Source organism: Nerophis ophidion, linkage group LG13 (assembly GCF_033978795.1).
Source record: "Nerophis ophidion isolate RoL-2023_Sa linkage group LG13, RoL_Noph_v1.0, whole genome shotgun sequence".
NCBI lineage: Eukaryota > Metazoa > Chordata > Actinopteri > Syngnathiformes > Syngnathidae > Nerophis > Nerophis ophidion.
The window spans coordinates 52,311,377-52,328,876 of record NC_084623.1 but is presented as its reverse complement, the minus strand read 5'-3'; the positions used below and the strand labels follow the sequence as shown (position 1 = coordinate 52,328,876).

General features: G+C 44.5%; 1 protein-coding gene across 1 annotated transcript; it reads left to right on the top strand.

The window, feature by feature from the left end:
• The first annotated feature begins 3,219 nt into the window (after positions 1-3,219).
• On the top strand, positions 3,220-14,064 carry slc46a1 (solute carrier family 46 member 1). Its single transcript, XM_061919190.1, has 6 exons — positions 3,220-3,741; positions 5,798-6,189; positions 7,725-8,197; positions 8,278-8,361; positions 13,419-13,575; positions 13,634-14,064. The coding sequence occupies exons 1-6, from the start codon at positions 3,412-3,414 to the stop codon at positions 13,683-13,685; spliced, it is 1,488 nt and encodes a 495-aa protein (XP_061775174.1). The 5' UTR covers positions 3,220-3,411; the 3' UTR covers positions 13,686-14,064.
• The last annotated feature ends 3,436 nt before the right edge of the window (positions 14,065-17,500 follow it).

Sequence of the window (17,500 nt, the reverse complement as noted above, 5' to 3'; positions counted from 1 at the left end):
TCAATAAAGTACTATCTATCTATCTATCCATCTAAAAATATGTTTTGCGAGTCTGCAAATGATGTGTTGTTGTTGAGTGTCGTTGCTGTCTAGAGCAGGGGTCTCAAACTCAATTTCCCTGGGGGCCACTGGATGCAGAGTCTGGGTGAGGCTGGGCCGCAAGAAAAGATTTAAAAATATATATATTTCTAAATGTCTTTATTTTTATTTTCAACACAAAACGAAATCGAAATATAAATGAACAAAATGAGAATCAAGTAATGTGAAACAATGCAAATTATCCATCCATCCATCCATCATCCTCCGCTTATCCGAGGTCGGGTCGCGGGGGCAGCAGCCTAAGCAGGGAAGCCCAGACTTCCCTCTCTCCAGCCACTTTGTATAGCTCTTCCCGGGGGATCCCGAGGCGTTCCCAGGCCAGCCGGGAGACATGGATGGATGGATGGATGGATTTGGTCCAGGTTATCGGGGACTGTTATTACTGACGGACAGGTGTCGTGGTGTGACTGCAGCCAGGCACGTAAGAAAACCCTCGTCTCCATGGCAACGTTTCACTCATTTGCTGCTTTTCCACTAACGCAGTGGTAGGCAACCCAGAACATTGAAAGAGACATTTTGGACCCAAATAGAAAAATTCTTCTCTGTCTGGAGCCAACGGGGGGGGGGGGTGGAGTTTACAGTTATGGTAGCACAATTAGCCCCGAACGACCAACTTGTTACACGTCCGAATCGCACAGCGACTCTCTGTCGGAGTATCAGCGCACCACAGTTTTGTATTGTCGCTCGGTCCTTCGGCGGAGTGCTCCAGAAGCTACCGGGCCCCTCGTCTCCCCGGCCTGGACTGTTTACAGCGGCGCACAGTGACAGAGAGAGCTAGAGAGTGAGCGCGAGCAGGCGGGCGAGCAAGGGAGGGAGGAAGGGAGGAAGAGCACGTGCGGGTCTAGTGGAAAAGCAGCAAAAGGTTTCTCTGCTTGCATCACGCAAGTCACGTCAATGTTCGGCCCTCGAGAGCAACATACCACACCGTGATTGGTAGATTCCTTCTGCTCCACACACAATGCTGTCAAGAGCCATTCATATAGAACTTGCGGGCCGCACTAACATTAAACTTTCATATTAAGGTGGGGGCCGCAAAATAACGTCTCGGCCCGCGGGTCTGAGACCCCTGGTCTAGAGCACGGCAGAGTAACCGTGTAATACTCTTCCATATCAGTATGTGGCAGTCGGTAGCTAATTGCTCCGCAGATGTCGAAAACAGTAAAGTGAATTATATTTATATAGCGCTTTTTCTCTAGTGACTCAAAGCGCTTTACATAGTGACACCCAATATCTAAGTTACATTCAAATCAGTGTGGGTGGCACTGGGAGCAGGTGGGTAAAGTGTCTTGCCCAAGGACACAACGGCAGTGACTAGGTTGGCAGAAGCGGGAATCGAACCTGCAACCCCTCAAGTTGCTGGCACGGCCACTCTACCAACCGAACTAAACCGCCCCTAAACAGCGGGAGGCAGCGTGCAGGTCAAAAGGTGTCTAATGCTTAAACCAAAAATAAACAAAAGGTGAGTGCTCCTAAGAAAAGGCATTGAAGCTTAGGAAAGGCTATGCAGAACGAAACTAAAACTGAACTGGCTAAAAAATAAACAAAAACTGAATCCTGGACGACAGCAAAGACTTACTGTGGAGCAAAGACGGCGTCCACAATGTACATCCGAACACGGCATGACAATCAAAGAAGGATAAAAACAACTGAAATATTCTTGATTGCTAAAACAAAGTACAAACCCCGTTTCCATATGAGTTGGGAAATTGTGTTAGATGTAAATATAAACAGAATACAATGATTTGAAAATCATTTTCAACCCATATTCAGTTGAATATGCTACAAAGACAACATATTTGATGTTCAAACTGATAAACTTTGTTTTTTTTTTGCAAAAAATCATTAAATTTAGAATTTGATGCCAGCAACACGTGACAAAGAAGTTGGGAAAGGTGGCAATAAATACTGATAAAGTTGAGGAATGCTCATCAAACACTTATTTGGAACATCCCACATGTGTGCAGGGCAATTGGGAACAGGTGGGTGCCATGATTGGGTATAAAAACAGCTTCCCAAACAACGCTCAGTCTTTCACAAGAAAGGATGGGGCGAGGTACACCCCTTTGTCCACAACTGTGTGAGCAAATAGTCAAACAGTTTAAGAACAACGTTTCTCAAAGTGCAATTGCAAAAAAATTAGGGATTTCAACATCTATGGTCCATAACATCATCAAAAGGTTCAGAGAATCAAGAGAAATCCCTCCACGTAAGCGGCATGGCCGGAAACCAACATTGAAGGACCTTGACCTTCGATCCCTCAGACGGTACTGTAACAAAAACCGACATCAATCTCTAAAGGATATCACCACATGGGCTCAGGAACACTTCAGAAAACCACTGTCACTAAATACAGTTTGTCGCTACATCTGTAAGTGCAAGTTAAAGCTCTACTATGCAAAGCGAAAGACATTTATCAACAACATCCAGAAACGCCGCCAGCTTCTCTGGGCCCAAGATCATCTAAGATGGACAGATGCAAAGTGGAAAAGTGTTCTGTGGTCCGACAATTCCACATTTCAAATAGTTTTTGGAAATATTCGACATCGTGTCATCCGGACCAAAGGGGAAGCGAACCATCCAGACTGTTATCAACGCAAAGTTCAAAAGCCGGCATCTGTGATGGTATGGGGGTGCATTAGTGCCCAAGGCATGGGTAACTTACACATCTGTGAAGGCACCATTAATGCCTAAAGGTACATACAGGTTTCGGGGGTTGCCCACATATGCGGTCCTCTCCAAGGTTTCTCATAGTCATCATTGTCACTGTCACCGACGTCCCACTGCTGTGAGTTTTCTTTGCCCTTATGTGGGCTCTACTGGGGATGTCGTTGTGGTTTGTGCAACCCTTTGAGACCCTGGTGATTTAGGGCTGTATAAATAAACATTGATTGATTGATTGATTGATTGATTGATACAATAAAGCTTTTGTATAAAAAAACCAATTAATCAACATAGTGTTTAAGTACTTTTTGAGCACATTCATCAATACTACAATAATAATGATAACCCCGGTTATTTTGGTCACTATAACCGTGATTAGATTTGTTTTAATCGTTATATCTCCACTTGTGAGTGTACCCAATGCTTTGGCCGGGAAGAGGGAGTAATTCTCCTATTTGTCCAGGTGGTGTCGCTGTGTTACCAAATACGGCCTGACTTCCTTGTTTCGAAGAGTAACACTTCCCTTAACTTTTACAATAACCATTAAAACCGCTAAGAAGTACAAAAAAAGCTTCGTCAAAATGTGTTAACAGAAAGGTTGGCAACAACTGAGTCAAGTTTTTACTTCGTGTTGGTTCGTTACGGGTCAACATGTTCGAGCCGGACACCGCGACTATCCTCCCCGGCGAAGAGGAGCTGGAAGCCGGCGACGTAGCGGACAACGCCGCGGCCTCCTTCGGCCACTCGGAGGACGATTTGCAGTTGCCGCCACCGAGCCCTCGGTCAGTTGGGCCGCCGTTCGCATGCCCTCTGCCGGTGTCGGTGGAGCCCGTTATGTTCCTGTCCGTGTTTGCTGTGGCTCTACAAGCGCCGCTATTCACTCAGTATCTGTGGGACAGAATCAGCGAGGACGTCGGCTACAACGCCTCCAAGAGGCCGGCGTGTGGAAACAGCTCCGCCAAACCCGACGCTCTTGAAAAGGTACAGTTTGAATACTTTTTATTGCCAATATAAATGAGGGGCGAGCTCTGGTTTGACTGGCCCACAGAGGTCTCAAGGTTGGCTAGTATGGTCTCCATTCTGATTCATCCCAAAGGTGCCCTATCGGGTTCAGGTCAGGACTCTGTGCAGGCCAGTCAAATGAATCCACACCAGACTCTGCCATCCGTGTCTTTATGGACCTTGCTTTTTCCGGTAGACTACTGAATTTCAAAGCCCCTCCCGAAAATCTACCAAGGCAACCATTCTCTCGAATTTCTCCCGATTTCCACCCAGACAACAATATTGGGAGCGTGCCTTAAAGGTATTGCCTTTAGCGTCCTCTACAACCTGTCGTCAAGTCCGCTTTTCGTTCATACAAACAGCGCGTCGGCCCGGTCACATTATATATGTGGCTTTTACACATACACGTAAGTGAATGAAAGCCATACTTGATCAACAGCCATACAGGTCACACTGAGGGTGACCGTATAAACAACTTTAACACTGTTACAAATATGTACCACACTGTGAACCCACACCAAACAAGAAACACATTTCAGGAGAACATCCGCACCGTAACACAACATAAACACAACACAAAAAATACCCAGAACCCCTTGCAGCACTAACTCTTCCGGGACACTACAATATACACCCCCGCTACCTCCATCTCCCAAATTCGGAGGTCCCAAGGTTGACAAGTATGGTCTCCATTCTGATTCATCCCAAAGGTGCCCTATCGGGTTCAGGTCAGGACTCTGTGCAGGCCAGTCAAATTAATCCACACCAGACTCTGCCATCCGTGTCTTTATGGACCTTGCTTTGTGCAATGGTGCCCAGCATACTTGCCAACCCTCCGGATTTTTCCAGGAGACTCCTGAATTTCAAAGCCCCTTCCGAAAAACTCCCGGGGCAACCATTCTCCTGAATTTCTCCCGATTTCCACCCAGACAACAATATTGGGAGCGTGCCTTAAAGGTATTGCCTTTAGTGTCCTCTACAACCTGTCGTCACGTCCGCTTTTCGTCCATACAAACAGCGCATCAGCCCAGGCACATGATATATGCGGCTTTTACACACATACGTAAGTGAATGCAAGGCATACTTGATTAACAGCCATACAGGTCACATTGAGGGTGGCCGTATAAACGACTCTAACACTGTTACAAATATGTACCACACTGGGAACCCACACCAAACAAGAATGACAAACACATTTCGGGAGAACATCCGCACCGTAACACAACATAAACACAACACAAAAAATACCCAGAACCCCTTGCAGCAATAACTCTTCCGGGACACTACAATATACACCCCCGCTATCTCCATCTCCCAAATTCGGAGGTCTCAAGAGTGACAAGTATGGTCTCCATTCTGATTCATCCCAAAGGTGCCCTATCGGGTTCAGGTCAGGACTCTGTGCAGGCCAGTCAAATGAATCCACACCAGACTCTGCCATCCGTGTCTTTATGGACCTTGCTTTGTGCACCGGTGCCCAGCATACTTGCCAACCCTCCGGGGTTTTCCGGTAAAGTCCTGAATTTCAAAGCCCCTCCCGAAAATTTACCAAGGCAACCATTCTCTTGAATTTCTCCCGATTTCCACCCAGACAACAATATTGGGGGCGTGCCGTTAGCGTCCTCTACAACCTGTCGTCACATTTGCTTTTCGTCCATACAAACAGCGCATCAGCCCAGGCACATGATATATGCGGCTTTTACACACATACGTAAGTGAATGCAAGGCCTACTTGATCAACAGCCATACAGGTCACATTGAGGGTGGCCGTATAAACGACTCTAACACTGTTACAAATATGTACCACACTGGGAACCCACACCAAACAAGAATGACAAACACATTTCGGGAGAATATCCTTACCGTAACACAACATAAACACAACACAAAAATAACCAGAACCCCTTGCAGCAATAACTCTTCCGGGACGCTACAATATACACCCCCGCTAACCCCGCCCCCAGCAATACTACTGTATATAAATGAAATATACACCATTTTTGTTGCTTATTTTGTTTCTTCTTCTTCGTCTAAGGAGGTGGAAACCCTGACAGCACACTGGAACTTTTATATCAATCTAGCAGGCTTTTCTCTTGGCCTGCTAGTGGTTCCTCTCCTGGGCTCATGGAGCGACTTTGCCGGTCGAAGGCCAGTCCTCATCATCCCCAGCTTGGGCCTGGCCATCCAAGTGGTGGTCTACCTGGTGGTGATGTACCTGAAGCTGCCCGTGGCCTATCTTCTGGTAGGCAGACTGCTCAGTGGACTTTCGGGCGACTTCAACGCCATCCTGGCTGCCTGCTTTGCATATGTGGCGGACACCAGCGACAGAAAGACGCGCACCTTCAGAGTGGCGGTCTTGGAGTCTTGTATCGGTCTTTCAGGGATGTTGGCCAGCATCATTGGAGGCCAGTGGAAGCGGATGCAAGGGTAAGTAGAAAAGTCCCACGGAAATGTTAATGGGCCTGCTATCTGTGCCCTGAACCTCAGGGCCTAGGTTGACCGAAGCTAAATAGCTGGCATAAAAACATTAACATGTTAACTTTAGATTGCGAGCCCGAGCAGATATTTCCAGTTGTACTATTTTCTCAAAACTATTGTTAATCTTTCTGCTAATTTACTGTTAATATCTGGTTACTTTTTGTTGTAACATGTTTCTATCCACACATCTGTTCAAATGTACATGTAATAAGTAGTTATTGTTCTGTTGTTTGGATACTTTACATTATTTGTGGGTGATACTAAAATTTGGGTATCGCCCCAATTAATCCAAGATTGGTAATACCAATACTGATATTGATACGTAAACTTTTTAAGAATTTTTTTCTCATAACTATATTCTGACAAAAATACAGGTTGGCAATGGAACACTATTAATAAAATATTTATTCATTAATATTTTATTTACGCAATATTTTTAGAATGGTATAAAACCCTTATATTTTGCCCTTAAAGTCCTCATGTTTCCTTAGTTTGTAAACATTAACAAGGAATCTGGCACATTTAAATGTAATATGTTCATTAATGTCCATTGTCCTGTGTAACAAATAAATAGGAAAAAATTAATTGAAAAAAATATATGTTTGTCTATATTAATATTGAAAATAAAAAAATCTGCGTATATATTTTTACATAGTTATAAAATGAATACAAAATAAATACATGATATATATATATACACATGTATATATGCATGTGTTTGTGTATGTACACTATATAATTATATTTATAAATACACACAAATATACATATATATATATATATATATATATGCATGTGTTTGTGTATGTATACTATATAAGTATATTTATAAATACACACAAATATACATATATATGCATGTGTTTGTGTATGTATACTATATAAGTATATTTATAAATACACACACATACACTGTACATGTATATGTATGCATGTGTTTGTGTATGTATACTATATAAGTATATTTATAAATACACACACAGACATATATATATATATATATATATATATATCCAAACACAACAACTCACTGGTAGAAGATCTCGACTCTATCACTATACTGATACTACACTTGGTATCGTTACTGTTATACCGCCCATCTTTGTTTACATTCAAGAGCTCTGGCTTAGCACTTAGCATGGCTTCTTGTATCCTCTTACAGTGTGAATTGTAACGTGTTTATTTTGTCCTTATCCTCTAGTGATAATGTTAAGCATAAAAAAATACTTACAAAGCTTTGCACTGTTGAGGGACGTTAGCCGGTAGCTAGAATGCTACAGTGCGGTGAGGATCCGGTCGTCCGTTTGTCGGCCAAATTTGCAGGACACAGCTAGAATGTGTCATCTACATGCATCATCCCGATATAACGATAGCATTGAGAGCTCTATCGTCGGCAAATGTATATCATTAATATTGTGTATGGCGCATGTTATATAGATATTTGTACAGTTGACACACTATCTTGTCCTTGTTACTGTCTGTAGCTACATCAACCCCTTCTGGTTGGCTCTGGCCACTAGCCTGGCGTCAGCTCTGTACGCATTCCTGTTCGTGCCGGAATCGGTCGTGAAAGACCCGAGCACCAAGCTTCTCACCCTCCGCCACCACAAGGCCGTCTGGCACATTTTCTCCACCGGGGGCGACGAGGCGGGCGGTACGTTCCGGAGATGCGCGCTGTGGCTCTACATGCTCTGCTTTTTCCTGGTGGTGACCGTGCACACCGGGAGCCGCGAGCTGCTTATTCTGTACGAGCTGAGCCCGCCGCTGTGCTGGGGGCCGGCCCTCGTCGGCTACGGCTCGGCGGCTCTCCACCTGGCCTACCTGAGCAGCCTGCTCGGGCTGAGGTTCCTGCAGTACTGCCTGGAGGACTCGTGGGTGGCCGTCATCAGCCTGGCCTCCAACATCGCCGGGCTGGTGGTTTTCTCTGTGGCCAACAACACCCAGCTCGTGTTCACAGGTTAGCAACCATCATAAATCTCATCTACAATTTATACTCAAATACCAGAATGAAAAACTGCCCACTTTGCCCATCAACAGGTTACGGTCTGTCCTTCCTCTTTGTGGCTGTCACACCTGTGCTCAGGTCCAAGCTGTCCAAGTTGGTGAGCCAGTCCGAGCAAGGTGAGTCTCGTCACTCACGGCAAACGAACAGCATCGTTTTACAGGTACACAAAGTTTGTGTCCCTCTGAAAAACAGAAGTATATATACCGACTAAAATACAAACGTTTTTGCTCCTATTTTTCATGAGTTTAACCTCAAAGATATACAACTTTGAATATATACACAAAAAATATTCCTCTCAAATATTGTTCACAAATCTGTGTTAGTGAGCATTTCTTCTTTGCCAAGATAATCCATCCCACCTCCCAGGTGTGGTATATCAAGATGCCGATTAAACAGCGTGATTATTGCACAGGTATGACTCTGAAATGTGTAGTTTCGCTTTATCCGGAGTCTGGGGGGAGGGTCAGGAAATCTGTCAGTATCTGGTGTGACCACCATTTGCCTCACACTGTGCAACACATCTCCTTGGCATAGAGTTGACCAGGTCGTTGATTGTGGACTGCTGGTCCACTCCTCTTTGTGAATTATATTTATATAGCGCTTTTCTCAAGTGACTCAAAGCGCTTTACATAGTGAAACCCAATATCTAAGTTACATTTAAACCAGTGTGGGTGGCACTGGGACCAGGTGGGTAAAGTGTCTTGCCCAAGGACACAACGGCAGTAACTAGGATGGCACAAGCGGGAATCGAACCTGCAACTCTCAAGTTGCTGGCACGGCCACTCTACCAACCGAGCTATGCCGCCCCCCTCTTCAATGGCTGTGCCAAGTTGCTGGATATTGGCAGGAACTGGAACACGTCGATCCACAGCATCCCAAACATGCTCAATGGGTGACATGTCCGCTGAGTATGCTGGCCATTGCAAGAACCGGGTTGTTTTCAGCTTCCAGGAATTGTGTACAGATCCCTGCAACATGGGGCCGTGCATCGTCATTAGGGTTGGGTATCGTTTGAATTCGAACGATTCCGATTCTTTGTTTCGATTCCGATTCCTGACTATTCTCGATTCCGATTCTTTCTTAAAAAAAAAAGGGTCAAAAAAAAAGTTTAGGATATTTTAAATGAGCTAGCTAACCTACAGTCTTTCTGAATGAACTAGTCTGACATTCTCCATCAGTTTTAATTCTATTAACTTTTTATGAACTTTACTATAAATTCCTCACAGGGCTGTTTTCAACTAGAATATAAATATCAAATCTATGAACTTGAATATGAATATTATAAATTGTGAATACATTTTGGGCTTCACTGTGGCAGATGGGTTAGTGCGTCTGCCTCACAATACGAAGGTCCTGCAGTCCTGGGTTCAAATCCAGGCTCGGGATCTTTCTGTGTGGAGTTTGCATGTTCTCCCCGTGAATGCGTGGGTTCCCTACGGGTACTCCGGCTTCCTCCCACTTCCAAAGACATGCACCTGGGGATAGGTTGATTGGCAACACTAAATTGGCCCTAGTGTGTGAATGTTGTCTGTCTATCTGTGTTGGCCCTGCGATGAGGTGGCGACTTGTCCAGGGTGTACCCCGCCTTCCGCCCAATTGTAGCTGAGATAGGCGCCAGCGCCCCCCGTGACCCCAAAAGGGAATAAGCGGTAGAAAATGGATGGATGTATGATGCTGCAGGAAACCTCATGAAAAAACATTTACACACACAAGTGTATGATGCTGCAGGTACTTAAACACGTTACCGTGCTCCCACTGATGGGCTAACCTGGTGCAGAAAAGCAAATAAACAATAAGAAACAACTTGCAAAACCCTGCCCAGATTAGCAGCAGGTACAGTATAAAATCAGAGACAGTTCTTCTTTAGGAAAATGAGCATATCCGCCTTCTCAGGCAGGATGCGTAAGCGTTCTGGACAGATAGTGTCTCCTGTCAAACACGGGACACACATTTATTTGTATGCTTCATCTTGTTCGACGTGCACCTTCCTAAGCACGAAACAGTCCTGTCGTACGTGTTACATTTCGCCGATATAATTTTTTTTTTTGTAAAATAAAGCCACACTTTCGACCGTCGACGCCCGCTATCCATGCTTGACTGACTCGCTCGGCTGCATAGGCTCGGCTATGCTAACACTTCCGGCAGTGGGCGCTTTTTCGTTGATGTTCAATGGCTTCTTCTCCCGGGTCGGCGGACTGGGTATGGAAACTAGGAATCGAAATTTAAACTTTTGAACGATTCCGGGAGAATCGGAAAGTTAGTCCTGGTTCCAATCGATACTTGATACCCAACCCTAATTGTCATGCTGCAACATGAGTTGATGGTCTCGGGTGAATGGGACAACAATGGGCCTCTGGATCTCGTCACGATATCTTTGTGAATTCAGAAAGCCATCAATTTAATGCGCTAGTGTCCGTTGTCCATAACATACACTGCAAAAAGTCAGTGTTCAAAAACAAGAAAAATCCATCCATCCATCCATCCATCAGCTTCCGCTTATCCGAGGTCGGTTCACGGGGGCAGCAGCCTAAGCAGGGAAACCCAGACTTCCCTCTCTCCAGCCACTTCGTCTAGCTCTTCCCGGGGGATCCCGAGGCGTTCCCAGGCCAGCCGGGAGACAGAGTCTTCCCAACGTGTCCTGGGTCTTCCCCGTGGCCTCCTACCAGCTGGACGTGCCCTAAACACCTCCCTAGGGAGGCGTTCGGGTGGCATCCTGACCAGATGCCCGAACCACCTCATCTGGCTCCTCTCGATGTGAAGGAGCAGCGGCTTTACTTTGAGTTCCTCCCGGATGGCAGAGCTTATCACCCTATCTCTAAGGGAGAGCCCCGCCACACGGCGGAGGAAACTCATTTCGGCCGCTTATCCTTTCGGTCATGACCCAAAGCTCATGACCATAGGTGAGGATGGGAACATAGATCGACCGGTAAATTGAGAGCTTTGCCTTCCGGCTCAGCTCCTTCTTCACCACAACGGATCGATACAATGTCCGCATTACTGAAGACGCCGCACCGATCCGCCTGTCGATCTCACAATCCACTCTTCCCCCACTCGTGAACAAGACTCCTAGGTACTTGAACTCCTCCACTTGGGGCAGGGTCTCCTCCCCAACCCAGAGATGACACTCCACCCTTTTCCGGGCGAAAACCATGGACTCGGACTTGGAGGTGCTGATTCTCATTCCGGTCGCTTCACACTCTGCTGCGAACTGATCCAGTGAGAGCTGAAGATCCCGGCCAGATGAAGCCATCAGGACCACATCATCTGTAAAAAGCAGAGACCCAATCCCGCGGCCACCAAACCGGATCCCCTCAACGCCTTGACTGCGCCTAGAAATTCTGTCCATAAAAGTTTTGAACAGAATCAGTGACAAAGGACAGCCTTGGTGTAGTCCAACCCTCACTGGAAACGTGTCCGACTTACTGCCGGCAATGCGGACCAAGCTCTGGCACTGATCATACAGGGAGCGGACCGCCACAATAAGACAGTCCGGTACCCCATACTCTCTGAGCACTCCCCACAGGACTTCCCGAGGCAAACAAGAAAAAAAAATACAAAAATTAGGGATATGTTATTTGAACTAAGCAAAGTTATCTGCCAATAGAACAAGAAAATTCGGCTTGTCAAGACTTTCCAAAACAAGTAAAATTGGCTAACTTAATTGAACCAAAAATAGCTTAAAATAAGTATATTCTTACTAATAACAAGTGCACTTTTCTTGTTAGAAAAAAACAAAAACAGACTTTTTTTGCTCAATATGTTGAAAAATATTCTTAAATGAAGTAAATGCTAGTGCCATCATCTTGACATAATAATATGCGCTCGGCATCATGATTTTTTTTTCATGCTTGAAGTAAAAAATTATGACTTTAAAAAAGTAGTTTTGTAGTTGTGAGTGTTGATGACACAACTTTGCATCAGTTGATATTCTAGTTCCAAGCATGTTTTACTCAATATAAGTCATCACATCTCAGCAACAAGCTGTAATATCTTACTGAGGTCATTTAGGACCAAAACCCTTAAAACAAGTAAAAGACTATAACATAAACTCTGCTTAGTGAGAAGGATTATCTTATCAGACAGAAAATAAGCAAATATCACCCTTATTTGAGATATTTCATCTTACTTAATGAGAATCAGCACCTCCAAGTCCGAGTCCATGGTTTTCGCCCGGAAAAGGGTGGAATGCCATCTCCGGGTTGGGGAGGAGACCCTGCCCCAAGTGGAGGAGTTCAAGTACCTGGGAGTCTTGTTCACGAGTGAGGGAAGAGTGGATCGTGAGATCGACAGGCGGATCGGTGCGGCGTCTTCAGTAATGCGGACGTTGTACCGATCCGTTGTGGTAAAGAAGGAGCTGAGCCGGAAGGCAAAACTCTCAATTTACCGGTCGATCTACGTTCCCATCCTCACCTATGGTCATGAGCTTTGGGTCATGACCGGAAGGATAAGATCACGGGTACAAGCGGCCGAAATGAGTTTCCTCCGCCGTGTGGCGGGTCTCTCCCTTAGAGATAGGGTGAGAAGCTCTGCCATCCGGGAGGAACTCAAAGTAAAGTCGCTGCTCCTCCACATCGAGAGGAGCCAGATGAGGTGGTTCGGGCATCTGGTCAGGATGCCACCCGAACGCCTCCCTAGGGAGGTGTTTAGGGCACGTCCAACCGGTAGGAGGCCACGGGGAAGACCCAGGACACGTTGGGAAGACTATGTCTCCCGGCTGGCCTGGGAACGCCTCGGGATCCCCCGGGAAGAGCTAGACGAAGTGGCTGGGGAGAGGGAAGTCTGGGTTTCCCTGCTTAGGCTGTTGCCCCCGCGACCCGACCTCGGATAAGCGGAAGATGATGGATGGATGGCATCTTACTTAGATTTCACTTTTTGCAGTGTACCCCCAGAGCATAACCCCACCCCCACCATGGGCCACGCAGTTCACAACGTTGTTGTCATCTGATCCGACTGCTGGTATCGGACTGGGATCCAATACGGCATCGGATCGGGCCACTCCTTTTTACTGTATGGCTCTAAATATGTATACTCCTTTTCAAGTGTGGAATAAATGTCTATTTATCATTTTATTCCACTTTTCTCATGTCAAACGTCGCAGCGACTCGATATTTGCACAAAGATTGACCAATGGTTGTAGCTTGTGGACACGCTGAAGGTTGTGTCTCCCTGCCAGGTGCACTCTTCTCCTCCGTGGCCTGTGTGGAGACCTTGTGTTTCCTGGTGGGCAGTGGCCTTTTCAACTCCCTCTACCCAGCCACCCTGCACTTCATGAGGGGCTTCGCCTTCCTCCTCGCCGCCCTCATCCTTCTCATCCCCGCGGGAATCATCGGGTGAGTCCTCGTCGAGCAAAAAGAGTCAAGCGGTCGTGTGCTGAAAACGTCTCCGCAGGAGCCTGCGATGTTTGGAGCGGCGGGAACAAAGAGACTCCACGGCGTCCTGAGCCGCAAGATGGCAAAGATGTGGCGTTCCTGCTGTAGTGTGTGTCAGGTGAGAGCACCTTAGACTTGTGATCAACCCCGCGTGTTGTACTCGAAAGTGGGAAGAACCAATCAATTAGGGACTGATCGAGAACATGAACACTGACGGAAAAAAAGGTTTTAACTTCACTGTCGGAGAAATTTTAAGATGTTTTCATGCTTTATTCTTTGGATTGATGTGAATGTATCAAATGTACCCTCAAATGTATGTTTTATTAATTTTAAAAGCAATATTTGGTCATATTTTAGTCCATTCAATCAGCACATAAGCTGACAATGATCAAAGAGACATATTTACATTTCAATTACTCTTACGTGATATAAACACATCCTCTGCTCAAATGCCTTTGCTTGTAGTTGTATTTTTTTAATCATATAACTCCACTAAGGTGAATATCACATTAGTAATCTCAGTGACAACTTTTCAAAGGTAAGGAAGACCTAAGACTTTAACGTGAAATAATATTCCCCTATTCTGATGCACGGAACACTCAAAAAAGGATTTAGTAACAATTTGGCGAAGTAAACTTGAGTCTAAATGATAATCACAGGCAATATATATATTTATACTCATTAGGGGCGCACAAAAAAATTTATTTACATCTGAATTGCAATACTTAGTCATCCCGATTCTAACTTTTAAAATCGATTAAAAAAACAAACAAATACAAAAAAAAAAATACAAAAATCTATTTTTATAAGCCATCTCCATGCAACCAGAAGGACCTTTTCTAACCTGGAACCTGTTTTGAAAAATATTATAATGGCCCTGCTGCCCATAAATAATATTGCTTGGATTTCACAGTTTATTATGGGCCTGCTGCAATGCAAGCACCCCATTATATTGACGCTTGAACATTGTAATACCCTTTTATGGGCCTGCTGCAATGCAAGCAGCCCATATTATTGCATGGACCTTGTAATACCCTATTCAAAACCCTTTTAGGCACAGCTAGTAGCGCATTATATTATTGCTTGGACTTTACAATTTATTTTGGGCCTGCTGCAGTACAAGCAGACCATTATATTATTGCTTGGACTTCAGTTTATTTTGGGCCTGCAGCAATGCAAGCAGACCATTATATTATTGCTTGGACTTCAGTTTATTTTGGGCCTGCTGCAATGCAAGCAGCCCATTTATATTATTGCTTAGACATCACAGCTTGTTATGGGCCTGCTGGATAGCAAGCAGCCCATTATATTATTGCTTGGACATCACAGCTTATTATGGGCCTGCAGCATAGCAAGCAGCCCATTATATTATTGCTTGGACTTCAGTTTATTTTGGGCCTTCTGCAATGCAAGCAGACCATTATATTATTGCTTGGACTTCAGTTTATTTTGGGCCTGCTGCAATGCAACCAGCCTATTATAATGTTGCTTAGACATCACAGCTTGTTATGGGCCTGCTGGATAGCAAGCAGCCCATTATATTATTGCTTGGACATCACAGCTTATTATGGGCCTGCAGCATAGCAAGCAGCCCATTATATTATTGCTTGGACGTCAGTTTTTTTTGGGCCTGCTGCAAAGCAAGCGCCCATTCATAAATAATACATTGCGAGAAGTTGTAAGGTGCCCAAAGATTGACACTCCTACTGTATGTACAGTATAGGGTATGGCTCCGTTTTGCCTGGAAATTGATGATAGTGATGAAATTATTTCTAAAGTAAGAATAAAAAAAGGGACTTTTCAAGCATTGTATTCTAATTATTTATCTATAAAGTGATAAAAAGTGAAATTCTACATTATTACTAATTCCATTGATTTTTTATTAATAATTACTTATTATTTTACTGTCTGCACACGTCATGAGGTGCTTATTACTCCAGGCCGTTCAACTATTACTAATAGGGTCATATATTTTCTTAGCCAGATACACGGATGCCCCGTTTGGATGTTGATATTGGATATCAGTCAGATACCTGCAAAAAAAGCAAGTATCAGATTGTGTACCTAAAATGTCTGTCTTGTAGCGTAGTTTACTTGTGAAAATCTTGACTGCCAGTTTACATGTAAACGTCCTAAATGTAATAAATAGATGTAAATGTAATAAAAGTATGTTTAATTTGTGTTCATATAATTTCAGATACCAGTATCAGCCAATACTCACAGCTCCAATATTGGTATTGTAGTAAAAGTTGAAAGCTAAATGTCCTCCAATAAACACACATGGTTGGTCTTTTCTTCTATTTAAGTCAAGTCATTTACAAAAGGTAAACATGCTACCACGAGCGAGCAGCTACACAACAGCAAAGCACACGATAGCACGCAAGCTAGACATACGGAATAAGTGTCCTTCATTGAACAATATTGCAGTGTAAAGCAGCACATTTGTCAATATAGACAAGCATCAAATATTTATAGTTGCATATTACTTACACATACAAAGTCTTAAAAGCAGAAGTGTATTAGAAAGTATCCGGTAACAAAAGTGTCCGCATCATTTACCTTATTGCAGGGGTCGGGAACCTTTTTGGCTGAGAGAGTCACGGAAAGCCGAATATTTTAAAGTGTGTTTCCGTGAGAGCCGTATAATATTTTTTTAACACCGAATACAACTGTCAGGTTCAAACATGGATAACATTTATTAAACAGACAAGAAGCAAGGAATTAAACAGAGACTGGATTCAATTTAGCTCAATGAGGAGAAACGTGTAGACCTGTACCCCTGTACAGTGTCGACCCACGCTCTGACAAGAAAATTCGATGCCTCCTCTTTTATTTGGACTTTCACTGATTACATCAACTAAATGCGTGCATCTCTTATTCGTTTTAATAATATTGTTATACTGAAGGAAACCAACAATAAATAAATTACTTTTGACCATTAATGCGACTTCTTGAACAGGTGCGATAGAAACGGATGGATGGATTAAAATGCATGAGAATGTTTTATATTTTCAACGTTATTTTTAACACTGTGATTACCAGCGGAATTATTAATTACTTATCGTGTTAAGCAACGTCAGCTAAGATTTATCTGAGAGCCAGATGCGGTCATCAAAAGAGCCACATCTGGCTCGAGAGCAATCAATCAATCAATGTTTATTTATATAGCCCCAAATCACAAATGTCTCAAATCATTACGACTACAACATCCTCGGAAGAACCCACAAAAGGGCAAGGAAAACTCACACCCAGTGGGCAGGGAGAATTCACATCCAGTGGGACGCCAGTGACAATGCTGAGTATGAGAAACCTTGGAGAGGACCTCAGATGTGGGCAACCCCCCCCCTCTAGGGGACCGAAAGCAATGGATGTCGAGCGGGTCTAACATGATACTGTGAAAGTTCAATCCATAGTGGCTCCAACACAGCCGCGAGAGTTCAGTTCAAGCGGATCCAAGACAGCAGCAAGAGTCCCGTCCACAGGAAACCATCTCAAGCGGATCAGCAGCGTAGAGATGTCCCCAACCGATACAGGCGAGCGGTCCATCCTGGGTCCCGACGAGCGGTCCATCCTGGGTCTCGACTCTGGACAGCCAGTACTTCATCCATGGTCATCGGACCGGACCCCCTCCACAAGGGAGGGGGGGACATTGGAGAAAGAAAAGAAGCGGCAGATCAACTGGTCTAAAAAGGAGGTCTATTTAAAGGCTAGAGTATACAGATGAGTTTTAAGGTGAGACTTAAATGCTTCTACTGAGGTAGCATATCGAACTGTTACCTGGAGGGCATTCCAGAGTACTGGAGCCCGAACGGAAAACGCTCTTTAGCCCGCAGACTTTTTTTGGGCTCTAGGAATCACTAATAAGCCGGAGTCTTTTGAACGCAGA